The 26,894-nt window shown below is 42.4% G+C and overlaps 1 protein-coding gene across 1 annotated transcript in view; it reads left to right on the top strand.

The window, feature by feature from the left end:
• Nucleotides 1-26,894, top strand: part of LOC117358113 (serine palmitoyltransferase 3-like) — a 227,082-nt gene that overhangs the window by 135,951 nt on the left and 64,237 nt on the right. Inside the window, exon 9 of the mRNA XM_033939643.1 lies at nt 4,579-4,705. Coding sequence (XP_033795534.1) covers nt 4,579-4,705 — 127 coding nt within the window. The remainder of the gene's footprint in view (nt 1-4,578; nt 4,706-26,894) is intronic.

The raw sequence follows: 26,894 nt of genomic DNA, 5'->3' as shown, positions 1-26,894 counted from the left end.
CTTCCACCTCTATACACCCGTGATATAGTTTAAGTTTCAAGTTTATTAAAATTTTTGATTAATCGCTTAATCTTGCTTCAAAGCGATGTACATACATAAAAGAAAATATTTAAATTACAACTTTAAGATAAAATTGCATTTTTTTAAAATTAACAATAAAACATTAATTAATATATAACCATTAAATAAAAGGAACTGTATACAAATTAACAAACATGAATGAAGGGAAAAAGGGGAAATGAAATACAATTTATAATAGAAAAGAAGGTAGGGAAAAACATAAGGATGGGAATTCAAAGAAATGTCGAAAGCAGCATTATTGAATTCAATGGAAGAACTTGTTAATCAAATGCATCTTTAAAAAGGAATGTTTTTAAGTTAATCTTAAATTTCTCAATATCATGTTCTTTCCTTAAATATATTGGCAGAGAATTCCAAATTTGTGGAGCAGTAACAGAGAAGATAAATTGTCTTCTAGTATTAATGATTTTGAGAGATGGAATTGTTAATAAATGCTGTTCATTGGATCATAATGTTCTATTTGTAGAGTAAGGAATTAGTGTTTTAAAAATAAATGCAGGTGTTTTAAAAAAACATCGCTTTAAAAATGAGTAAACTTATTTTATATGTTATTCTATGGGATACTGGAAGCCAATGAGCTTTCTTGAGAACTTAAACATCTCAATCATGTCTCCCCTCTCTCTTTGTTCCTCCAGCGAATACAGCTGTAATTTATTTAGCCTTTCTTCATACATGAGATCCTTGAGCCCCAAGACCATCCTGGTGGCCATTCGCTGAACTGACTCAATTCGCAGCACATCCTTCCAGTAGTGTGGTCTCCAGAATTGAACATAATACTCCAGATAGGGTCTCACCATGGATCTGTACAGCGGCATTATGACTTCAGGTCTTCTGCTATCAAAACCCCTACGGATACAGCCCATCATTTATCTTGTCTTAGAGGAAGCCTTCTCCACTTGATTGGCAGCCTTCATTTCATCACTAATGATCACTCCTAAATCACGTTGCGCCGTGGTCCTGGCCAAGGTCTCACCATTTAGTGTGTAAGTTCTGCACGGATTTTTTTTACCTAGGTGCATCACCTTACATTTTTTAGCATTGAAGCTTAGCTGCCAAGTCGATGACCACTGCTCCAGTAGTAGTAGGTCCTGCGTCATACTGTCTGGCACACTGCTTTTACCTACTATGTTGCATAGTTTGGCGGCGTCGGCAAACAGTGATACTTTTCCTCTAAGCCCTTGGGTCATATCTCCTATGAATAAATTGAATAGAATCGGGCCCAAGACAGAGCCCTGTGGTACTCCATGTTTTGGAGGGGGTACCGTTTACCATTACCCTCTGAAGTCTACCGCTTAACCAATCCCTAACCCATGCAGTAAGTGTATCCCCCAATCCCAGCGATTTTAGCTTGTTTAACAGCCTGCGGTGTGGAACGCTATCAAAAGCTTTGCTATAGTCCAAATATATTATGTCCAGGGACTCCCCGGCATCCAGTTGTCTAGTCACCCAGTCAAAGAAGCCAATTAGGTTAGATTGGCAGGACCTGCCCCTGGTAAATCCGTGTTGGTGGAGATCACGTAGATTTTCCTCGTCTAGGATATTGTCGAGTTTCTGTTTGATTAGTGTTTCCATGAGTTTGCTCACTATGGATGTGAGACTCACCGGTCTGTAATTTGCTGTCTCTGTCCTGCAGCCCTTTTTGTGGAGTGGAATTACATTAGCCGTTTTACAGTCCAGGGGGACTCTTCCCGTGCGTAGGGAAAGATTGAAGAGCACGGATAGTGGTTCCGCCAGAACTTCACACAACTCTCTGAGCACCCTGGGGTGTAGGTTGTCTGGTCCCATGGCTTTGTTTACTTTGAGTCTTGAAAGTTCGTAGTAGATGCTACTGGGCGTAAACTCGAAATCTTGAAACAGGTCATTTTGGCTGTCTCTTGTCCGTAGTTGTGGACCAGCTCCTGGCGCCTCACAGGTGAATACTGAGCAGAAGTATTCGTTTAGTAGTTCTGCCTTGGTAGAATCAGATTCTGCGTAGTTTCCGTCCGATTGCCTAAGGCGTTCTATCCCATCTTTGTTTCTTTTCCTGTCGCTAATATACCTGAAGTAGGATTTATCCCCTTTCTTAATGTTCCGTGCTAGATCTTCTTCTGTTCGGAGCTTGGCCTCTCTGACTGCCTTTTTGACAGCTTTAGATATGACCAGATAGTCTTCTTTTGCCTCCCTTTTCCCAAGATGTTTGTAGGCGATAAATGCTTCTTTTTTCTTTTTAATGAGGTCCGAAATTTCGGTACTGAACCATTGTGGTCTTTTGTTTCTCTGGCGCTTGCTTACTGTTTTTATGCAGCGGTTTGTTGCTTCGTTCAGGGTGGATTTTAGAGTTGACCACATAGTTTCCGGATTGTCAGTTTCTGCTTGGTTTTGCAGCTCCCGATGGACAAAGTCTCTCATGTGGTCGAAGTCTGCGCCTCTAAAGTTGAGGACCCGCATCGCTGTGTTTGATTTAGAGAAACCTTTCCTGAGGTTGAGCCATACCATGTTATGGTCACTGGAGGCCAGCGTGTCTCCTACTGAAACCTCTGAGACGCTGTCTCCATTGGTGAGTACCAAGTCCAGTATTGCCTGTTCCCTAGTGGGCTCTAATACCATTTGTTTGAGTCGTGCACCCTTTACGGAGGTTAATATTCTGCTACCACATGTAGTCGTGGAGAGTGTGTTCCAATCTGCATCTGGCATGTTGAAGTGCCCTAACAGTACTGTGTCCCCGCGCAAAGTGATGTTCTCTATGTCTTCAATCAATTCTGTGTCCTTGTCTTCCTGTTGTCTTGGAGATCTGTATACCACACCGAGGTATAGGCATTTTTCATTCCCTCTGGCCAGGTTCACCCAGAGGGATTCCCCTGTGTATCTAACCTCTGTGATTCTGATAGTTTTGATGTTTTCTTTAGTGTATAGTGCTACCCCTCCTAACTTGCCGTCTCTGTCCCGACGAAGTAGATTGTAGCCTGGTATAACCATATCCCATCCATGTGAGTCTGTGAACCATGTCTCGGATATTGCTACCACGTCAAGGTCGGCATTCATTATCTCAGTCTCTAATTCCAGGATTTTGTTGCCCAAGCTGTGTGCGTTAACATACATAGCTTTCCAAACCTGTGAAGAGATGCCCTTCCGTGTTAGTGTGGCTCCTACTTTTTTGTGTATATTATGGGTACTTACCTTAGGCTCAGAAGTGTGAGTGCGACTTGCTTCCTCAGGGTGGATCCTTACTGCTCTGGAATGTGAGTATGTATCCTCCCCCAACTTACCTAGTTTAAAGCCCTCCGAAGTAGGCGGGCTAGTCGATGTCCGAATATGTTCTTGCCTCTCTTGGTCAGGTGTAGTCCGTCAGCTCCCTGTAATCCTTGGAGCGCCTCTCCGTGGTCTACACTGCAGCACATGACTATCTGGTTATACATATTAGATGTGCCTATGGAATGCAGTTGAGGGCATTTCTCATCGTTTCTCAGCTGCAACACCTCCATCTTAATTCTGCATTCAGCCAAGTAATACCTCTACTCCCCATAGCCCAATTTTTTTTCTATTTTTATTCAGTAGATTGTCTAACAATTTCTTTCAATAGAAGAAAAACGTTTTGAATACATCATGCTGGTTCAAGAATAGAAACTGGCTAATGCTACCCGCAGAAACTGGCTAATGCTACCCGCAGAAAAGCAAGATGATTTTATTTCAGATCCCAGGCTAAATCCCTAGTGATAGACAGCCTTCAGGCTTTGCAGCTGGGATGATTAGCTAATGTCTTCCTTATCATTGGATTTAAATGAACAGTGCACTGATATCTAAGCAATTTCATGGATGCTTTTCTTGTATTGACAACTCCTATGTATAGGTGACCATCACAGTATAGAACCTGCACTAAACTATATGCTAAGCCAGGGGTCTCAAAGTCCCTCCTTGAGGGCCGCAATCCAGTCGGGTTTTCAGGATTTCCCCAATGAATATGCATGAGATCTATGTGCATGCACTGCTTTCAATGCATATTCATTGGGGAAATCCTGAAAACCCGACTGGATTGCGGCCCTCATGGAGGGACTTTGAGATCCCTGTGCTAAGCCTATTGTACTTTATCACATCAAGCCCTCGGAACCAAAGTCAGGATCCTGATGCCAAGAGCTTCAATTGCAAATGCATGAGGATTTTTCCAGTATTTTGATTTAACACCCTTATTCCCCCTATTCAAATGTACCTGGTCTAGTTATTGCAGTGGTGGTTCTGGGTCAGGCCATCAGAAACTTTGCAGTAGTAGGTCTGAACCAATGACAATGACTCTCTTCTTCTGGGAGCCATGAGAGCTTCCTTTTACAGCAGCCCCTTCAGATCCAGGGAGCAGAAGACCTGACCTGGGGAATGAACTAAGGACCATCTTAATAGGATCTGATTGAAATATTTAATCATCATCCGTTAGATTAATGTGTTGTCTAATCCCTGGTCAGTAGCTGCTGGAAGAAGTAATTATTTTCAACACAAAAAGAAATCATTGATTCTGTTTATTTTCTTAAGGAACTTGTGGACTATTTACGAACACACTCACACAGTGCTGTATATGCAACATCTTTGCCTTCTCCTGTGGCACAACAAATCATTAGAGTGATGAAATGCATCATGGGAGTCAATGGAACCACAGTAGGTATGGAATATTTTGTTATACCCAGCTTAGCTTTAAAATTGTTGATATCCATTCAACAGTTCAAGGTATTTTCAGTCATTATAAGACTGGTGAGTACTCATTTTATTGGTGACTAAGAGCCAGTGATATGTAATACTCCCTTCTGTAAAAATGGCCTATTTACTGTTTGCTTTTCATGACCCATTTTTCTCTGTCAGAGATACCTTATAATCTTAAGTGACACACCTTAACGTTCTTATATCCTCTTATATTTGTGTGTTTATCTCAGACTTGTACACACGGCTGATAAGCTTGTTAGTTGGGTTATGTTATTATTTTTTGTATACTGTTTTTTGTTGTTATGTCATGGACCACCTGTATTTACATCCTGTAAAGACATATTATGATCATGAGGTCTGTGTTTGTATATCCTATAACAAAATGTTAATAAAACTGATTGAACTTTAAAAAAGAGATTATAGTTTGGATTGCGTTCAGACTGATATAAAGTAGCACTAAATTTGTGGAGTGAGTTCTCCAGCTAAAGGCCCCTTTTATTAAGGCACCACCAATGACCAGCATAGCACTAAGTAACTTCAGATTCTGGAGCATGCTGACCTTTTAGATGTTTTTCAGTGCTTGATATGTGTGTGAAATTATTCTTCCATAATTATCAAAAAGATCCTTTAGGGTAAAGCTCAGGATCAAATTTGGAATGGAGGAAACCCCATTGAGAAGATTCACTGAATTAGATAAAATTGGATGTTCTGGAGAAATCAGTTACCCCAAATAATGGCTCGGTGGATTTCTATGGGAGAAGCAGTTCCTGCTTATGCAACATAGAAACATACAGTGAAACATCACACTCCTGGTACCTAAAACAAATCCACCCTTCCCAAAGCTGTTTTTCTGAAAGTTTAAACAAAGGAGGACAAGATTTGCTTCCGTTAATCTCTGAAAACAGTTCAAATTGGGACTAAAGAAAAAGAGAAATTGTATGATTACACCAAAGACCCCTGAGGCAGGCTAAGAGCTGAAACACTGACAGTGTCAGGTCTTGAGTCTTTTTCATCTGGAATAAAGAAATATATGTCCCAGCTCTTCAAGTGTGTAATTCCCTTTCTTTGTGTATTGTATTGAATAGCTAAACAGACACACACATGTGTGTGGAGAGTTTGGAAAAAATGTTCTGAGCCATATTCCTCATGCTTTCTTCATTTGTTTGAATTGCAGAAAATGCCTGGGTAGAAAAGGGGTAGAGAATGCACTTCTGATTCTAAATTTGGTGTTTGCTTCCTTGTGAAAAAGGAGAACTGTCCCTTGCCTCCTCCCTCATTGCATTTTTACACTCATTGTCAAATTGGGGGAGGGAGATCTCTTTTTTTTTTTAAATTTAAGAACCATCAAACCATATTAAAGGGCCATTTGGTCCAAAATCCTTTTTCCAACATTGTGTACGTAGAGTACATGAGAAACAGAGTTTGTGAGGGAGGTATTATAGTTAAGCTCTTCCAGTTTCTAGTAGTCATAGTTTGGGGATGCCTTAAACTTGGACTGACATCCCTAAATTTGACTAATCTCTTGTTGAACTTGATTAAATTTGGTTCCTCAATCATTCTGTGGCACTGAACCCCTCAAATATGTAAGCTTTGTGTGATGAGTAGTTGTAGTAGTAAAGAAGTATTTTCTTTAGATGACTGTAAACCTGATGTACAAGTATCATCAGAACGCTTTAGATTTTTGCATTGAGGAGCTCTGTAAGTCAAAATGCTCTCTACACTGGGCATATCAAGTCCAGATGTTGGGCTTTAAGATTAGACTCTACTTAAGTATTTAAAACAATGTACAGTGGTGCCTCGCATAACGAACGCCTCGCACAACGAACGCTGCACACAACGAACTTCATGTCTTGATTCACACAACGAACTTCGTTTCACACAACGAACTTCGTTTCACACAACGAAGTCGCCCGAGCTGCCGATGTATTGCATCCTTCCGCGCAGGCACTGCAGGCAGTCGTTAGTCACTGCACTTAACTGCCCTCTCTCACTGTATACAGTCGTCCTTTTAAGATAAACTCAATATTTTTTATATATCATGGCTTCTAAAAAAAGCAGGAAGGTGATTTCTGTTGAAATGAAACGGGAAATAATTAGAAGGAGTGAATGTGGGGTAAAACAGTGTGACCTCGTCAAAGAGTTTGGCCTCAGCAAGACCACCATTTTCACCATTTTGACAAATTTATCTTTTTTTATGTCATCTTAGCATATTTTATGCTGCAGAACGAATTATTTTTTTTAACATGTATTGTTATGGGAAAACGCGTTTCACATAACGAACTTTTCGCATAACAAACTTGCTCCTGGAACCAATTAAGTTCGTTGTGTGAGGCACCACTGTATAAGAATTGCCACATTATCCAGGTTTGAGAGAGACACTTTATGGCCAGTCCTGGTTTTGAACTTACAAATATCACACACTGCATTGGGAATGTCCTAATTCTGTCCATTGAAAGCAGTATTGGCAGGTGAAGTAGCCCAATAGTTACAACAACAAGTTGAGAACCATTGCAGCTCCTTCTGATCTTGGACAAACCACTTAACCCTCTTCTGCCTCGAGTACAAACTTAGATTGCAAGCTCTTCAGGGATGGGAAAATTCCTATGGTACATGAATGTAACTCCATTGAGCTACAGCTGAAAATGGCATCATCTAAACCCCAAATCCATCCTCTCTTTTCCCTTCATTAGTGCATCACAATAAAATTCTCAGAATTCTGGGATTGTCCAGAAATCTTCCTCTAAGAACTGGGTAGCTTTTGGCAGCTTGGGTGGTTCCTTTCAGCTTTTTTTTCTTTGGTTTCATTGTCTGTATATTCTTTAAGGCAAACACATAAACAAAATAACTTCTATGAGCAACAAATGGGTGGTGGTTCTTTCTAATCTTTACTAGTTAAATTGAGCTGTAAGTTCTAGGGACTTTGTTTACATTTATATATCTCCTCTATTCAAAGACATCAAAGGATAATTCTTACGATCTGCCTCTCCAACATACCAAAATTAGAAGGCAACCTAATTTTGGCTTTGGTTTAAGCATCAAAACAAGCCCCAAATCCTTTTTCTTTCTGGTTTCAGTTTTGGCCAAAAATTACCCAATGTTTTCAGTGGAAGCTGAAAAATTTGTGGCTTTGTCTCCTCACTCCCCCCCTCCATTCGTAAGCTATCCTGGGCCTAGTTTGCAATCTCTGGTGATCTAGGGATTCCCTGTTTCTTCTGCCCATTCCAGGTCTGCTCTCAAAATGCTGCTGCAACTGAAGAATCACTCCTGCCTTGACTATACCCCTAGACCAGTATCCCCTAAACATTTTGCGGCCGTGGCACACTAAACTCAGGGCTGCGACTGGCAGGCATCTGGAAATGCACAGACGTCGATACAGTGGCCGCACATTCATGACAACATCACATCGACATCAGCGTATGCGTGGAGGCCCGCCAGTCAGGACCCTGAGCCTGCAATTGCTATGGCGCTGGGAGGGGTGATGGAGGAGGAGAGGTGCGGAGAGTAAGGAGAGGTGTCGGCGCCTGCTGACTGTCTACAGGATGTACCTCTCACCATGAGAGGTACATCTGTAAGCAGTCAGCCGACGCCGGCATCTCGCAACACACCTGGAATCTCGCTGCAGCACACAGTTTGCGATACACTGCCCTAGACCATCAGGGATTGGTAAAGTAGTCTGGGAAGGGGGACGATTTTTCTTTATTTTTTCTTTGTTTTCCTTTGTTCAATCTAAGTGCCCACATAGTTCACACAATCTCTTTAATTTTCCATTTATCAAAGGCTGTCGTCATAAAAAAAAAATACCATCAATGTTTGCTTTCTTATCTGGGATAAGCAATTGAAGACACATTTGTTTACTAACTAATCAAATCTTTCTAACCTGTATTATTTTTTAAATTTATGTTAACCACATTGAACTTACCGGTTATGTGGTATAGAAATTATTTGTTATGTTATGTTACCTAATGCAGTTATGAACCTTGCACAATAGTTTATATGATAAATAGAGTGCTCCAAATAAATCTGTTTACTCTTTTGGAATCTTGTCAGGTACTTGTAACCTGGTTTGGCCACTATTGGAAGCAGGATACTGGGTTTGATAGACCTTCCTAGTATGGCAACTCTTTTGTTCTTAAAATTTTAGCAGGAGTTTAAGTCTGTAATTTGGAATAAGTTCCTTAGGAATTATTCCCTCTGTAGAGTTATGATGTCTGATGTCACTCTGAGTGTGGTGCAGTCAGCCACTGTAAAAGAACTGTGACTTTTAGTTTGTTCTCAGTCAATGTGTGTAGAAGCTATTTTGCCGAAGGTAATTTAGGTCTTTCATTATTTAAATTATTATATTATGGCTTAGATACTGTGGTTGTAACAGAGGGATGAAGACTGCAAGTTCTTGTACAGTCTCTTTGGAGGCTAAACTGACGGGCTCTTGCATCTCTGATAGCTTCAGCTGCAGGGCAACTAAAAGATCCCTCCCCTTTTGGGCTACCTGCCCAGGAGCTTCCTGACCTGCTCAATTTGTTCCTGCAGCTTCACTGCATGGTTGAATTTAATTCTGCTCATGATTTGTTTTCAATTCCTAGTCTTTTTTTTTAATTTATTTTGCGCGTTTGGCCATGTGCTGCGGATCAACTCTGTGCGTGTGATCCTTCGGCGAGAGATCGCAGACATTTTAAAGTTTGTCTGCTTCTGGAGGGTGCTCTGTAAGCCTGAAACTGCAGTAAGCTCTCTGGACAGCCTGCAGATTGGATCGGGTCTCCAGGATCGGGAGCCATCTCTCCCCCTAGTTCGTCCGCAAAGGGGTGGAGCACAGGCTGCTGCGGTTCCGAGGATGTATGCCGGGATCGGAACCACGGCGCGTGTCTTCCCTGATTTCCCTGAGAAGTCCTGGTGGTCGTGATCTGAGGTGACAGGGAAGTTGAGGCAGCCAGAAGATCTGAAAAATCCAGTTTAATCAGCTCCTAAGGTAAAGATCTCCCTATGCTTGCACTGTGTATTGCTGGCTGCCATTGAAATGCATCGCAGCACGTGTCTGTGGTGTCTGTGAGTCACAGATTTTGCCGATTTTGGGGGGGTCCTCAAGTCGGGGTTTTGGGGGGTTTCCCTTCATGCCTTGATCCCCGCCCCCCACCTGTAAAATCCTAAAATCACCGTTTTTAGCGTTTTCCTGCGTTTTTAATGGCTGTTTTTCTGTCAAAATTGGCACCCGCAGCGGCCATCGTGGATTTTCCTTAAAGTTTTTAAAACTATATTTTTGGGACTTAGAAGATTTGTTTTTGCTCCAAACTTCACAGATGGCCACTTCAGGACAGGATGGCATGGATTCATGCTGTAAATAAGGCGGATGGTTTGCGGTTTCACAGCCGCATAGTCTGTGCACCATGGCCAACAAGGGGCGTAAACCGTACATGGATTACACACTATCCTCCTCCAGAGAGGACCTGCTTTCCTCCATTTCCATCAGAGACGTGATTCCAGCGTCCAGGACACCAAAATTGGGCGAGGAGGGCGTTTTCGCAAAACACAAGCACAGTTCCAGGGAAAGTCTCATCAGTCTTCAAACCATTTCAATTCTAAGTCCCACTGATCAGCTCTGGCTACCAAGGACTCATTTCGCCTGAATTTGTGGCTATGATGTCTCAGACTTTCATGAGAAAGCGGGTTATGCCTCTGTCTCCCTATCAGACTACGGTGTGGCAGTCTGTGCAGCCTTTGAATTCCAGCATGTCCATCTGATCCCTTGCTGATATGCCTGAAAGTCAGCGGCAACTTCCTGCTATTGTGTCGGTGCCTGCGTCACTTTCTATGCTGTTGCTGTTGCATGGTGCTTCGGCAGGCCCCGCTGACGTGGCTAGCCTAGCAAATCTCGGGGCTTCCCAGAATACTTATTCTCACGATGTGGGAGAGGATCAGATGGTGCGCAGGCTAAGTCCATTTGCCGTCCTGATATTATTTCTGAATCCCTGCGGTCATTGGAACTTTACTCATACTCTGCAGTTCAGGCAGAGTGTTCTATCATGTGTTATATGCACCCACTCTCTGCTGCATTTCCAGCTCACGTGGACTCGGCATATATGCTCTTGGAGATTGGGGACCCCAGAGGGGCCCCTGAAGTGCGCTAGGGCCAAGGCTACATTGTATCCCATGGTTTCGGAATTTTCCAAACGCCTAGTCCCACCGAAGAGGATTTGGTGGTGGCTCATGTCTCTAAACGTATCTCCTTGTCCTCGGCTGGAGGGGTTGTCCTGAAGGATGTCCTGGACCCAAAGACTAGATTTTTTATGAAACATCTTTTGATTCTGCTGCGACGGGAGTGCGAGCTGCAGCGGCCACTTTCTTTGTGGCCTGAGCATGTCATGCTACACTTCGTCAAGTTCCTGAGGAGGTTGTCCTTCGGGACCTCAGCTTCCTGGTTTCTGGAGTGAATTATTTGGCAGCCGCACTCTGTGATATTTTGACAGTGTTTGCTAAGCAGGGTGCTTATTCAGGAGAATGTTATGGATTCACCAGTGGTTGGGTGATTCTTCATCCAAGTCTGTGCTGAGCGACTTACCCTTCAACGGTTTGCCCTTGTTTGGCCAAGGTTTGGATGATCTGATGGCAATGTGGAGGACCATAAGCCTCAGGTGCTTCCTGGCTCTGGACCTTGTCTGTCCAGGGGGACGGAACGGCCGATTTTTTGGCCCTCCTGGTGAACCTCAGTACACCGGACCCCCTATGGCGGGGAGGTGTTTCGGAGCATCCTATAGACCTCGCTTTGAAGGTGCAGCGTGCCTACAGCCTTCTACCTCTCGATCTTCTGTCCCTTCTAAGAGAACCTTATGACGCCAGGGCTCTGGTGAGGTCCCCCCAAATCGGTGGGGTGGCTTTTGGCCTTCCTTTCAGATTGGCTAAAGCTGCCCTAGGACCAGTGGGTCCTAGAGGTTTTAACGGATGGTCTTCAACTGCAGTTCTTCCAGATGCCGCCGGACTTCTTCCGGTCCTCTCCCGAGGGGAATCCGGACAGGGCCAGCAGGCTGCATGCTACGGTGCACCGGTTATTGGATTTGGCGGACATGGAGTCCATTCCACGGGATGCCTTTGGCTCCGGGAGATACTTGATTTTCTTCATCATACCACAGCAAGACTCCGATTGCAGACAGATTCTTGACCTGTAAGTAGTGTACGCATTCTGGTGAGTTCCGCATTCTGAATGGACCCGGGGCATGCTGTCATAGCAGCAGTGGCACCCGGGGAGTTTTTGGCTTCCTTGGATCTCACGGAAGCCAATCTCCACTTCCCGATATTCCCAGATCGGAGGTTCCTGAGGTTTCCTGTTCTCGGGAGGCATTTCCAGTTTGCGGTTCTCCCTGTCGGTTTGGCATCGGCGACCAGAACCCCTTCCCAAGATCATGGTGGTGGTGGCTGCCCATCTGTGATTTCTGGGTGTCCTAGTGCATCCGCACTTCAACAACTGGCTAATCAGAGCTCCTTCTTGGATGCAGGGTCGCTTCTTGATGGTATTGGAGGCTCCGATGCTCTTTGCTTGGGTGGAACGTCAAGTCTTGGCTTTATCCGTAACTCATGTGGCCAGCGTTGGCAACATTCAGGCAGACTTCCTCAGTCATCAGACTCTGGACCAGGGAGAATGGTCCCTGTCAGGGCTGGCGTTCGAGGCCATAGTGCGCCGCGGGGGTCATCCCCCCTTTGATTTGCTGGCATCATCGGTGACCAGGACGGCAGCCAGATTGATTCAGCCACCAATGAGAGGTCGGGCGGCCATGTGGGCTTCCCTTCATACCTTTTCCAGGTTTTACAGGCTTGATGTGGCGGCTACGGGTGATACAGCCTGTTCTTGTGCCAGGCTCATCAGGCCCCCTCTGAGTTTTGGGACAGCTTTGGTGCGTCCCGTCAGTTCGGCCTCCAGAGAGATTGTACAAGAATATAAGATTAGGTTTTTTACTTCTGCTAATCTTCCTTCTTGTAGATCTTTGCTGGAGGCTGAACTCCCGCCCATCTGTTTTGTCCGATTTGCAGGTCGCCTCTTCAGTAACTGGTAAGCTGGATTTCTGTCTTTGACCAGCCTCACTAAGAATTACATACGTATTCCCCTTTGTAAGATTTAAGGGTTGGTGGGGGTTCCCCGCGGGGAGGGGGAGTTGTCCCTTCTGATCTTCAGATTTTCCTGGGTTTTGCAGTTTATAATGTTTACATTATGTGTTTGATGACAGTTGGCCATTTTTGGCCATAGTTTTTAGTATAATACAATATTGAGCAGATTAACTGGTAGCGGGAGTTCCTGGCCCTCTCTTTCTTTTCTTCTGTTTCCTGTTGCCATAGTAATGGAAGACATCAACGTACCCTTAAAAAAAGGGTAAGGGAAGTAAAACTTATTAGAACCATTACATCTACTAGACCTATCGTATCCACTTCTGTTCCTTGTGCATATCTTAATACTAGATCTGTTAGGAATAAAGCTTTTTTAAATCAAAGATTGGATCATCAGCAAGCAAATAGCCTGTCTTTTTCTAATGGAAACATGGCTATTGTCTGAAGAGGATCCAATAATAAATGACCTTCTACCAGATAATTTTAAAATTCACATGCTAAATCGTGATGGCAGAAGAGGGAGAGGATTAGCAGTTGTTTTTAAGGAAGGATTTGAATTTGAACTATTGGATTCCAAAATGACCAATCAGTTAGAAATATTAGCCTGTAAAATTAGCAATAAGGAACTAGAAGAATCCCTTTCTTGCATATTATTTTTTGTCCCACCAAAAAGTTGGACAAAAGGTAGAGAGGACTTCTGCAAATTTGTTCTACATAATTCAATTACTCCTTCATATATTATTTTTGCAGGAGACATAGGGCTCCTTTTACTAAGCTGCGATAGCAGTTTTAGTGTGCGCTAAGCGCACGCTAGACCCTAACGCCAGCATTGAGCTGGTGTTAGTTCTACCCGTGTAGCGAGGATTTAGCGCGCGCTAAAATCCTGTGTGCGCTTAAAACACTATCGCAGCTTAGTAAAAAGAGTCCGTAAACTTGCATTTAGATGAAGAGGACAATCCAGATGAGAAAGATTTTTAAAACTTTCTATCTTTGCTTAATTATAATCTCCCTTTACCCACACAAACACATGAAAAAGGCCATCATTTAGATGTGGTAGCTATGTCCACAAAGGAGATTTTGGATCCTTCCATCTCTCTATCTGATGGTACTCAATGTCGTATCTGGTCTGATCATTTTACTTATTATTTTAATTTAATCTGGACTCATGTAAAATATAAAACACATCCAAGGATAAAAAAGAACATCTCACAAGGGGTCATATCAATCCAGAAGGATATTGGTCACAATATGAATTACGAGCGGAGATAGGAGAAGGGGTTGATTTTTGGGATCACTGGATGAAAACTAGCACATCCATTTTAGATAAAATTGCCCCTATACAAAATAGTAAAAGCTGTTCAAATAAATATAATAAATAGTTTGACACTGAACTTTTAAAAATGAAACAATTAGTAAGATGATCTGGAAAAGGATCTGGAAAAAAATGGGAAAATTGTCAGACAGGAACAACTGGATTAATTTAGTTTTTATTTATTGTATCTTTAATGCATCATTTTTGTAAACCGCTTAGAAACCTCACGGTTATTAGCGGTATATAAGAATTAAATTAAATTAAAATAAAAATCTACAAACAACTGATAAAAGAAAAACATAAAGCATTTTACTCATCCAAAATTGACTCATCCAATACCAGCTCGAAAGGAATCGATACAAAAGAACTGTTCAACTTGGTTACGAATTTATTTGACACCATACGCTACGCTCAATTCATGCATAATATTAAGCTACCTTCAGCAAATGATTTAGCACAGCATTTTGATTCAAAAATTAAAAACTTAAGAAATAACTGTTCAACAAATGACATATATGAACATCAAATAGTTAATATACAAGGAAAAGAAATACCAACAGATATGATTTGGAGTTCCTTTTACGATTTAGAATGGAATAATTATATCAAATTATATAACAAGTACACTAAATCAAACTGCGTTTTGGACTCCTGTCCCCCAGAAATTATGAAAGCAGCTCCATTAGTTTTTAAACTAACTTTGTTGAATTATTTGACCAATAATTTAAAAAAATGGAACATTCCTTACTAATAATGGTCACATTATAATAACCCCAATTCCAAAAAATTGTAAAGAATCATCAGCATTAGTAACTAATTATAGACCAGTAGCATCCATTCCATTTTTTGTAAAAATCATGGAGGGATTGGTACATACCCAATTGATGGAATATCTTGATCAGTTCTCTCTTTTACATGAAACTCAATCTGGTTTTAGATCTTTGTTTAGCCCTGAGACTGTAATTGCGGCCATCTTGGATAATTTACGTTTCTTGTTTAGTAGGGGCCTTAATACCCTGATTATGCAATTTGATATGAGTTCTGCCTTTGACTTAGTGGACCATGGGAAATTGTTACAATGTGGAGAGGTGTTAGACTGGTTTTGAGGTTTCCTTATGTCCCGCACCTATCAAGTCCATTTTAATTACAATCTCTCTGATACCTGGAGTAATCCATCTGGCGTTCTGCAGGGGTCACCATTATCCCCATTGCTTTTCAATGTTTACATGTCATCATTAGGTGTGCAATTGACCCAGCTGGGGATAAAATTATTTAGTTGTGCAGATGACTTTACGATCATTATCCCATTCTCTACCTCTCTCTCTGAAGTTACTTCTAAGGCAACAGAAGTACTAAATTTGATGGAACAATGGATGACTGAATTTAGACTGAAGCTTAATTCAGAAAAAAGCAAAATTTTTGTAGCTTCGTCACACTCGCTTGATATTAAAACATCACTGTGCATCAATAAACTTAGTTATCCTATTCAATCTACTATGAAATTTTTGGGTGTAATACTGGACCAGGGCCTAACCATGAAAGACCCTTTGGTTAGAAAGGATGTTTTTTTACTCTCTGGAAGCTTCAGTCCATTAGAGCATATTTTGATGTTTCATCATTTAGAATTTTGGTACAATCTCTTATATTGAGTAAACTTGATTACTGTAATATCGCCTACCTGACAGTTTCCCAAAAGAATATGCAGCGATTACAACTGGTGCAAAATGCAGCAGTCAGGCTGATTTTTGGGTTGAAGAACATAAGAAGTTGCCTCCGCTGGGTCAGACCAGAGGTCCATCACACCCAGCAGTCCGCTCCCACGGCGGCCCATCAGGTCCATGACCTGTAAGGTGATCCTTGTCTAAAACCCTTTATTCCCCTTTATGCTTCTATCTATACCCTTTCATAATCCTATCTCTACCTCTACCTCTATCTGTATCCCTCAATCCCCGCATCCTTCAGGAATTAATCCAATCCTTCTTTAAAACCTCGTAATGTACTCTGTCCTATCACAACCTCCGGAAGTGCATTCCAGGTGCCCACCACCCTCTGAGTGAAAAAGAACTTCCTAGCATTGGTTCTAAACCTGTCCCCTTTCAATTTCTCTGAGTGCCCCCTTGTTCTTGTGGTTCCCAATAGGCTGAAGAATCTGTCCCTCTCTACCTTCTCTATGCCTTTCAGGATCATGTCTCCTCTGAGTCTCCGCTTTTCCAGGGAGAAAAGCCCCAGCCTTTCTAACCTGTCAGCGTATGGAAGGTTCTCCATACCTTTTATCATTTTTGTTGCTCTTCTCTGAACCTTCTCCAGTACTGCCATGTCCTCCTTAAGTTCGATCATGTAACACCTTCCTACCGACTTCTTAATTGGTTGCCGATGGAGGCACGTATGACGTTTAAGTTTGGATGTTTTTTCTTTAAGGTACTATTCAGTTTAGCCTCTAAATGTATAACTGACCTTTTCTCTTTCTCAACCAATAGACATAAGAGAAGCTCACACTTGAATTTTGTTTTTCCACCAGTTAGAGGATGTAAATTAAAAAGACATCATCAACATCTTTTCTCACATCAGGCAGCATTATGGGGTAAAGATATGGAACAATTGCTTATGCTTACTACTTATGGGGAATTTAGGAAATACCTAAAAAACATATCTGCTCCTGAAGTACTTAGGTAACTGATTTGTACAATCTTATTCCACAATAGCTGATCTCTAGAGCTGTTAGTCACTAGCTTTTAACTTTGTTAGTTCTACTCAGTTTGTAGCATTTTTAATAGAACTTCACAGTCCTGCGGTATATAAATCGTTGTTGTTATTATTATTATTACTATTATAAAAAGTTAAATATGTTGCTATGTAACTTTGAGTGCTTTGAACATGAACACCAAAACCTATCTGCCAGAAGAGAGCACACTTGTACCACAATGTCTGCAGATTTTGTTCACCATGTCTGTGGTTTCACAAATCTGTACTGTGGGTTATATTTTTAGCTTTGGAAAGCCATGGAAAAGGAAAGAAGAGCTTAAGGATCTGTATGATTTAGACCATGCCAAGCTCAGAGGTTCTAAAAAGAAATTTGGGGAGGAAGAGGGGGATTCAGCACCAACCTGCTGATAGGTGAACCAGCCCTAAATTTTGAGTAGCGCTCATTGGCAAAAAAAAAAAAAAAAACCCCAAACCTGGGGAGTGTGTTTGTGTCCCTTGCTGTGGACAATTAGGGGTTGGCTTTTACATTTTGCTCACCTTTTTCTAACCCCAAACACAAGGTGAGTTAAATTTGGGTACACAAGTTATTTCTATGCCAAAGTATCATAGTAAATGATGGCAGATAAAGACCTATGTGCATCAAGTCAGCTCAATATCACTCATTATTTGTAGGCTCCAAAGGGTGGTGGTGAACGGCACCCCCTCCGAAATGACGGAGGTGATTAGTGGAGTACCACAGGGCTCAGTCTTGGGCCCAATCCTATTCAACATCTTTATAAGAGACTTGGCAGAAGGGCTTCGAGGTAAAATAACATTATTCGCCGATGACGCCAAACTGAGTAATGTAGTGGGCAAATGCACAACAGACGAAGATTCAGTGCCCGACAACATGATGCACGACCTACTCCTACTGGAGCGATGGTCTAGGACATGGCAACTCAACTTCAATGCCAAAAAATGCAAAGTTATGCACCTGGGCAGCCAGAATCCATGCAAGTCTTATACCCTTAATGGCGAGATCCTAGCAAAAACGGTAGCAGAACGAGACTTGGGGGTAATCGTCAGTGAGGACATGAAGTCTGCCAATCAAGTGGAGCAGGCTTCGTCCAAGGCAAGACAAATCATGGGCTGCATATGAAGGGGTTTCGTCAGTCGTAAGGCGGAAGTCATTATGCCATTGTATAGATCCATGGTGAGGCCCCACCTGGAGTACTGTGTGCAATTCTGGAGGCCGCATTATCGCAAGGATGTGCTGAGACTGGAGTCGGTGCAAAGAATGGCCACCCGGATGGTCTCGGGACTCAAGGATCTACCATACGAAAAACGGCTTGACAAATTGCAGCTTTACTCGCTCGAGGAGCGCAGAGAGAGGGGGGACATGATCGAGACGTTCAAGTATCTTACGGGCCGCATCGAGGCAGAGGAAGATATCTTCTTTTTCAAGGGTCCCACGACAACAAGAGGGCATCCGTTGAAAATCAGGGGCGGGAAACTACGAGGTGACACCAGGAAATTCTTTTTCACTGAAAGAGTGGTTGATCGCTGGAATAGTCTTCCACTACAGGTGATTGAGGCCAGCAGCGTGCCTGATTTTAAGGCCAAATGGGATCGGCACATGGGATCTATTCACAGGACAAAGGTAGGGGAGGGACATTAAAGTGGGCAGACTAGATGGGCCGTGGGCCCTTATCTGCCATCTATTTCTATGTTTCTATGTATTAATTCATAATTAAACCAAAAATGAATGTGATAAAATATTTGATCATGGTCTTTCTTTGGCATTTCTGGGACAAAGACCATAGAAGTTCAGCTATTGGAATTGCTGTCAAGCCCACTCCAGCCTAACCAAATCCGTCTTGCTGTTTGTGGGTCACAGGTCATAAAGCTCTGCCAAGCGGAGTAGTTAGGGCAGGAGGTGCCCAGGGCAGTGGCACCCCCCCATGCCACTATCTTGCTCTCCCCTGTACCTGTTTAAATCTTTGTCAGTGCGAGCAGTTTCTCCGGCCTGCTGCTTGTGCCGGCATTGGCTTTTTCTCTGATGTCACTTCATTATATTACATTAGTGATTTATATTCTGCCGTTACCTTGCGGTTCAAGTTGGATTACAAATGAATTGTCTGGACATTAGAAGTGTTTTGGGAGTAGTTAGTACGTTTCCTTAAGTTGCTAAGTATTATATCTGAATTGTCAGGACATTAGAAGTGTGTTGGGAGTAGTTAGTACATTTCCTTAAGTTGCTAAGTATTATATCTGAATTGTCATACATAAGGAGTAGTTGCAGGTGATGCTTGGGGTAGTTCTGACTGTTAGTTTGGTTTTATGTGTTTTTTGAATAGAAGGGTTTTTATTTCTTTTTTGAAGGTTTTGTAGTCTGTGGTCGAGGTCGATTGTAGAGTTGGATGTCAAGTGTTGCAGCTCAAGTGGCCAGGAGGTTATCATATAGTTTTTTTCATTTGACGTTTTTGGTTGGAGGGTGTGTGAATGGTGCGTGGGTTCTCCTATGTCTAGTTGAGGTAGATTGAATTAGTCAATTGTTCCAATAGTCTGGGCTGTCTCCGTTTACTGATTTAAATAGTAGGCAGTAAAATTTGAAGTGTACTCTCGCTTGTATTGGGAGCCAGTGTGAGTCGTGGTATGCCTTTGTGATGTGGTCAAATTTCTTCAGCGAGTAGACCAGTGTTAGGGCTGTGTTTTGTAGTTTGTAGTTGTTTCATCATGGTTGCTGGCAAGGGAGATATAGTATGTTGCAATAGTCTATTAGACCTAGGATTAGGGATTGTACCAAGAGTTGGAATTGTTTTCTGTCGAAGAATTTTCAAACTTGTCTTAGCTTTCTCATGACTGCGAATGATTTTTTTATTGTTTTGTTGATTTGTGGCTGCATTGTACAGTCTCTGTCTATCAGTACTCCCAGGAGTTTTAAAGTGGGTTGAATGGGGTATGTTATAGAGTTTATGACCAGGTTTGTTACTGTTGGAGGTTTTATTATTTTTGAGTAGGATGAAGTTTGTTTTGTCAGGATTTAGTTTTAGTTTGTGGTCTTTCATCCATGTTGCTACTGTTTCAAGTGTTCTGTGTATTGTGTCTGCCATGGATGGTGCTGGTTGATCGAACGGAAGGAGAATGGTGATGTCATCTGCATAGCTGTAGGAGGTTAGGCCTTGTTTGTCTAGGTAGGAGCCAAGGGAGGCAATGTATAGGTTGAAGAGTGTGGGAGAAAGAGGTGATCCTTGGGGTACACCACAGAGGTTGGACCATGGCTCGGATTTTTCTTTGTTTGTTTTAACTCTGTATGGTCTGAATTGTAGGAATCCTTTAAACCATGATAGTACCTTACTACTGATTTCTATTGAGTCAAATATTTGTAGAAGGATGTCATGGTCTACCAGGTCAAAGGCTAAGGAGAGATCTAGTTGGATAATCATCAATTTTGCCTGTGCTGAGGTGTTGTCTAGCGGTGTCCATGAGTGAGCCTAGTAGGGTCTCAGTGCTGCGGTTAGTTCTGAAACTAGATTGTGTAGGGTAGAATAAATTGTGGTTTTCTAGGTATAAGTTTAGGACTTTGGCAACTAGGCCTTCCGATAGCTTTACATAAAGTGGTATTGAAGCTATGGGTCTGTAGTTGGATGGTTGGTTTTTTTTTTTCTCCTTTGGAGTCTTTCAGGTTTGGAGTGATGGTGATTTCACTGAGGGCTTGTGGGAAATGACCGTCAGTGAGCAGATTTTGTATCCATTGCAAAAGCAGGGTGCAAAATAACGTACTGGAGGTTTTCAGTAGGTATGGGGGTTAGTGGTTGAGATCGCAGGCTGCATGGCTTTATTTATTATAGAGTTTGTTGAGGTCTGACTATTGTATTGGTGAGAAGTGGGACCATGTTCTGTCTGCTGCAACTGCTTCATTTTCTATGGAGGGCATTGTGATCTTTTCTAGATGCGCAGGTATTCCTTTGAATGTTGATCTTAGGGTTGCGATTTTGTCTTTGAAGAATGTCGCTAGGAGGGTGGCTGTGGGTGTGAGGGCGTTGTTGCTTGTCAGGTAGGGTTTGGTGTCTGAGTTCTTTTAGTAACTAGAATAGTTTCGTTGTGTCTTGAGTTTTTTCACCTATTTGCTTTGTGTAGTATGTTTTTCCTTTTTCTTTTAATTTTTGTTTGTATTTTTGGTTCAGTTTTCTCCATGCTGTTTTTGTGGAATCTTGACTGCATTTCCTCTATTTTCTTTCTAGTTGTCTGTATTGTCTTTTTAGTAGGAGTAGTTTGTTGTTGAACCATTTGTCAGATTTTCTATTGATTCTGGGTTGCTGTGACCAGGAAGTAATTTCAGAAGGGAGCCAGGTCAGCGTGAGCAGCAGGCTAGAGAAGTTGCATGAGGTGGGGGTGCGGAGAGGTGCAGGAATCCCCATCATGACAGTGGCCGGGGCAGTCCGCCCCCTCCGCTCCCTCCCTACGCCATTGGGTATGCCCACCACTAACCTTACATTCCAGCTACTGAAGCTACTATTGAAACCCTCTCTAGCTTTTCCTAAACCAGATTGCCATATATGGGGCACAGACCATAGAAGTCTGCCCAGCACTAGGGCTTAATAATATGTTAAACCTGAGGCAATGAAGTGTAAAATACTTTGTCTAAGGTCATTCCTTCTGTTTTAATTAAGAAGTTTGAACTACTCTTTTTCTATCATATGTCCACAATTTGATCGTTTCAGTATGTGTGATCGTGTTACACTTTATATTCTTGTATGCTATTGGATCTTCGGAAGTAACACAGTAATCCTTCATAGTTTTTTCCATAGAAGAACTGCTTAAATCATCATTGATCCATTTTTTACTTTATTCATTTAATTTAACTTATTTGTATAACTTACTTAGTAAAAACTACTTTGCTTAAGCACTTATCTTTCTTTATCAAAGGTTCTGTCGGCTGGGGACTCCTGCCAACATGTTTCACCTCTCCGACTGTATCAAGGCTGTCCCCTATGCACAAAAAATTAGCATTATTCTTCTTATCTAACTAAGTCACTAAGGCCCCAAAATGGGGGTCCCGGTTTATATTTGGGTCAATACCCCCTCCCAGAATTTTTTAAGGCTGCCGCCACCGCAAGGCTCTGCCCTCTTCCTCCCCCCCCCCCCCCCCGCCCTATCTTCATACCTCTGCCGATCCCTGATGGAGGTGTAGCGGGTCCTCTGTTGATCTCTGGTGGAGGTGCAGCGTTAGGAGCAAGCTAACGGCTGCGTGGATCCACTTTGTTCATCTCAGTGGTACGAGCAGCAGCGCGATTTGGTGCTGCTTCTCAGTGCTAAGCGGCTTTCTTACTGGCTCCCGCGAATTCTCACTTACAGATTTTTGGCTCTTGATCATGAAAATCACATTTAAAATTATGTATCACGTACCATTTTAACAAAAAAGTATGTTGTTATAATTTCTTATTATACTTTCAGGCTTATGAAAATTAATTCTTAGCTTAATTCTTAATATAGGCCTATTATACCTGTTATAGGCTCACATTATACCTTGCTGGATATAGTGTGGGCATGTCCAGGCGTAAATTCAGGGCAGATTGCATAACATCCATGGAAATTTTGCAGTTTGGGCATGCTTGTACAACGGCTTGATGGATTCTGCCTGAAAAGGCCATATAAAAGCAGTTCGCATATAGAACATAAGAATAGCCCTACTGGGTCAGACCAGTGGTCCATCAAGCCCAGTAGCCCTTCTCATGGCGGCCAATCCAGGTGACAAGTATCTGGCCAAAACCCAAGGAGTAGCAATATTCCATGCTACCAATCCTGGGCAAGCAGTACCTTTCCCCATGTCTTTCTCAATAACAGACTATGGACTTTTCCTCCAGGAACTTGTCCAAACCTTTCTTAAAACCAGCTACGCTATTCGCTCTTACCACAACCTCTGGCAATACGTTCCAGAGCTTAACTATTCTTTGAGTGGAAAATAAATTTCCTCCTATTGGTTTTAAAAGTATTTCCCTGTAACTTCGAGCGTTCTCTAGTAATTTTTGACGGGGTGAAAAATTGATCCACTTGTACCTGTTCTACTCCACTCAGGATTTTGTAGACTTCAATCATATCTCCCCTCAGCCGTCTCTTTTCCAAGCTGAAGAGCCCTAACCATTTCTCTTTCCTCATAGGAGAAGAGTTCTGTCAATTTGGGTATATTTTGATGCTTCAAGGCATATAGGCCCTGATTCTGCAAAGTGCGTCCCAATTTTAGGCAGCTGTAGGCTTCCTACAGCTGTCTAATCTGCCAATCGGGATGCACGTTTTTAAAAAAAAATGCTCCCCAGACAGACCGCCTATATTGAAGGCGCCTCCAGGAGCCTAGGGAGGCCTGCAAGACCGCCCAAGCTTGCCTAAGGGCCTTAGGCGAACTTAGGTGTCCCTACGCGTCTCCCTAGTAGAGGAAGAGACGCTTACAATGTAGGCCAGCAAAATGCTGGCCTACATTGTAAGTAGACGCAGCCGCTATACTTATCGCCCGCTATACTTATCGCGGCAAGGGATCTCCCTACCGCGATAAGTATAGCGGCCGCAGCCACCTGTCCGATTGCCAGCAGAAGGGGGCCCAACTCCTCCTGCCAGAAGGCCGGACCCCCCACGCTAACGCATCCCCCCCCGACGCTACCACCCCCCCGATGACCCCCCCTAACCTCCCCCCAACTAACCTCTAAATTGTTGGACGGACGGACGAGTCTTGCTGCTGTCCAGGCAGCAGGCCCGCCTCATTGAAATGAGGCAGGCCCGCCCCTTCCAGGCCCATCCCCACTAAGTCTAAGGCCTGAATGGCCCAGGCTCTAGGAGCCTGGACTAATCAGGCTTTAGGCTTATCAGATACGCCCATCCCCACTAACCCTAAGGCCTGATTGGCCCAGGCGCCTAGAGCCTGGACCAATCAGACTTTAGACTTAGTGGGGATGGGCGGACCCGATAAGCTTAAGTCCTGATTGGTCCAAGCTCCTAGAGCCTGGGCCAATCAGGCATTTTAGCGGGGATGTGGCGGGCCCGCCTCATTTCGACGAGGCGGGCCTGCCGGCTAGACAGCAGCAAGATTCGGCTGGCCGGCCAACAATTTAGAGGTTTATTTGGGGGGGAGGATAATTGGGAGGGGAGGATAGGGGGGCCATCGGGAGGGGTGGTAGCGTGGGGGCGTTAACATGGGGGGGTCTGGAGGGGGTGCGGCACCCTCCTCCCGGCAATCGGACAGGCGGATGCTATACTTATCACGGCAGGGAGATCCCTTGCCACGATAAGTGTAGCGGCCGCATCAACTCTAACCCGATTCTCTAACTGGCGTCTGTAGCATGGGCGCCGGTTACAGAATCGGGGTTAGTGTGGGCCCGATTCTGTATAGGATGCCCCTCCCGGGCGTCCTATACAGAATCAAGGCCATATTGTCTATGTAAGTAACTTTAATTAGTAAGCCAGTTAATTATTAATTGCTATAGGATATCTGACAGCAGAAATGTCTCGCCAAAGTCGCAACAGCTGTGATACATTCTTCTACATTTGTGGCGAGTACATGCTTAAGCCTCAAAGACACACCATGACTCAACTTGTTAAGAAAGCATATGAGCTGTACTTCAGTTACAAGATTGGTGATCAAGACAAATCATGGGCTCCTCACATTTGTTGTGCAAGATGTGCTGTCGATCTTGGAGCTTGGCTTTGAGGTACTTGGAAGTCAGTGCCATTTGCTATCCCTCCCAATGATATGGCGAGAACAGAAGGATCACTTGACAGGCTGTTACTTCTGTCTAACAAATGTATCTGATTTCTCTAGTAAAAATAAGAAATCAATTGAAAATCCCAATCTTCCTTCAGCCATGAGACCAGTGCCTCATCATGACAGTCTTCCGGTACCAAAGCCACCAGAGAAATGGATCTTAAATTAAACCAATGAAGAATCTGCAATGCACCAGCCAAGCACTGACAGTGACATTGATCCTAATTTTGAACCATGTACGTCTGGTGAGCCACATCTTATAACGCAGTCAGAATTAAACGATCTGGTCAGGGACTTAAGTTTGATAAAAGCAAAAGCAGTATTATTGGGTTCAAGACTGCAGGGATGATGTTCACTCTCGCTAGGTATGAAAATTTCTGTCTTTTGAAACCACCAAGATGATTTAACAAATTTCTTTGCATAGGTTGAAAACCTCTGTATCTGCACTGACATTGAAGGGTTGTTCATAGCTTTGGTTTGTTCATATGACCCACAAGAGTGGTATCTTTTATTTATTTGTCAGTGCTAAGCCTCAAGGCTGTTTTGTTACACAGTGGCAATGTCTACCCATCGATACCTATTGGCTATGCTGCACACATGAAAGAAACATATGAAAACATGAACCTGCTGTAAAAACATATCTAGTACACAAAGTACAACTGGAACATCTGCAGTGATCCACTTGTTGACCCGACAAATATATTTTTTGCCTCCTCTTCACATAAAACTTGGCTGATGAAAAATTTTGTAAAAGTGATGAACAAGGAAGGCAAAGGTTTTCTTTATGTAAGACAGATATTTCCAAGAATAATTGACACCAAGATTAAGGAAGGCATTTTTGTTGGTCCACAGATCAGACACATCAATGATGAGAGATTTGAAGATCTGTTAGTTGAGCCAGAGAAAATTGTCTGGAAAGCATTCAAGGATGTTGCTGAGAATTTTCTTGGTAGTTACAGAGCACCAAACTATATTCAGCTGGTTGACAAACTTCTTAGAGAATCCAAACCACGAAGTGCAAAATGTCACTGAAGATGCACTTTCTACATTCACACTTGGACTTCTTCCCCGCGAGTCTTGGTGCAGTCAGCGATGAACATGGCGAAAGGTTTCACCGGGACATTGCCACTATGGAAAAAAGATGTCAAGGTAACTGGAATCCATCAATGCTGGATGACTATTGTTGGACACTGCAACGAGATGCACAGACATTGAGTACAAATGAAAATCAGCAGGAAAACACATTGTCAGGGCGAGCTATCATAGCATATCACAAACTTTGTGCATTAAAACATGTTATAGTCAATTAAAGATACCATCATATTTCTCAAAATTCCTACGTGATAGTCAGTTGGAAATTATATTTGTGTTTATTTTGAAGGGGTCTATCATAATCACCAGTTTGTTTTAAGGAAGCAGATCTTTTGGAAAAATTTGTTGTCCAGTGATATTGAAAATCAGCCTGGGTCCACTGTGTTCTGGAGTAGCTGCAAACATTTATATTCTTTCTCTGAGGAACTGAAGTATATGATCTTGCGGTATGCAGGGACAAGCCTCAGATTATGGAGTAAATCTTCCCATTCTGGGATTTCTTTCGAGAGAAAGGAGACTTCTTTTTTTCTGACTCTTAGTAACATCACCAGCTTAAACCCAACCTCCCTACCAACTTAATTACTTATTCTGTATTAATTATACTACTTTTTTAAAATTCATAATTCTTACTTTCTTTAATTCATAAATATTACTGTCCAATTTTATTTCACTCTTATTTTATTCTCTAATTAAATAATCTAATATAAAAACTCTTAACTCAATAGTTCATCATGGTATGGGATTCATTTATCTCTAAAAAGTCTACATATCATTTTGACACTCGAAACCAACAAAAGAACTATTCTGTAAATATAAAGTGCACTAATGCTTCATAAGTGCTTATATGCTGTAGATACTTCAATTCAGTTCAAATTCATTTAGTTCAATTCTATTCAGTTCAGTTTTCTTCCACTGCTTAAAGTACTTGGCTCAGCTTTTCTCTTTTAAAGTGCACTAATACTTTATAAGCTGATCATTTTAAGAAACATACAAGAAAACTTTATAAGTTGTGGTCAAGATCGATGGCGTTTCACTACTAGGGACCCAGCCTTGAAAAAGCGTTTGTCGCTAAACATGTTGGCAAAAGCAGTCACTAACAGTGACCAAAAAACTAAAGCTAAGTATTTATAACTAAGAATAAATTAAGAAATAACTATTTATTAAGCTAATATAGTATTGAAAATTAGTTAAAATATTGAAAATTAATTGATCCAGGGAAGATTTTGC

The sequence above is a fragment of the Geotrypetes seraphini genome, chromosome 3 (assembly GCF_902459505.1).
Source record: "Geotrypetes seraphini chromosome 3, aGeoSer1.1, whole genome shotgun sequence".
NCBI lineage: Eukaryota > Metazoa > Chordata > Amphibia > Gymnophiona > Dermophiidae > Geotrypetes > Geotrypetes seraphini.
The sequence above is the reverse complement of the archived record's forward strand: the minus strand, read 5'-3'. Positions and strand labels throughout refer to the sequence as shown.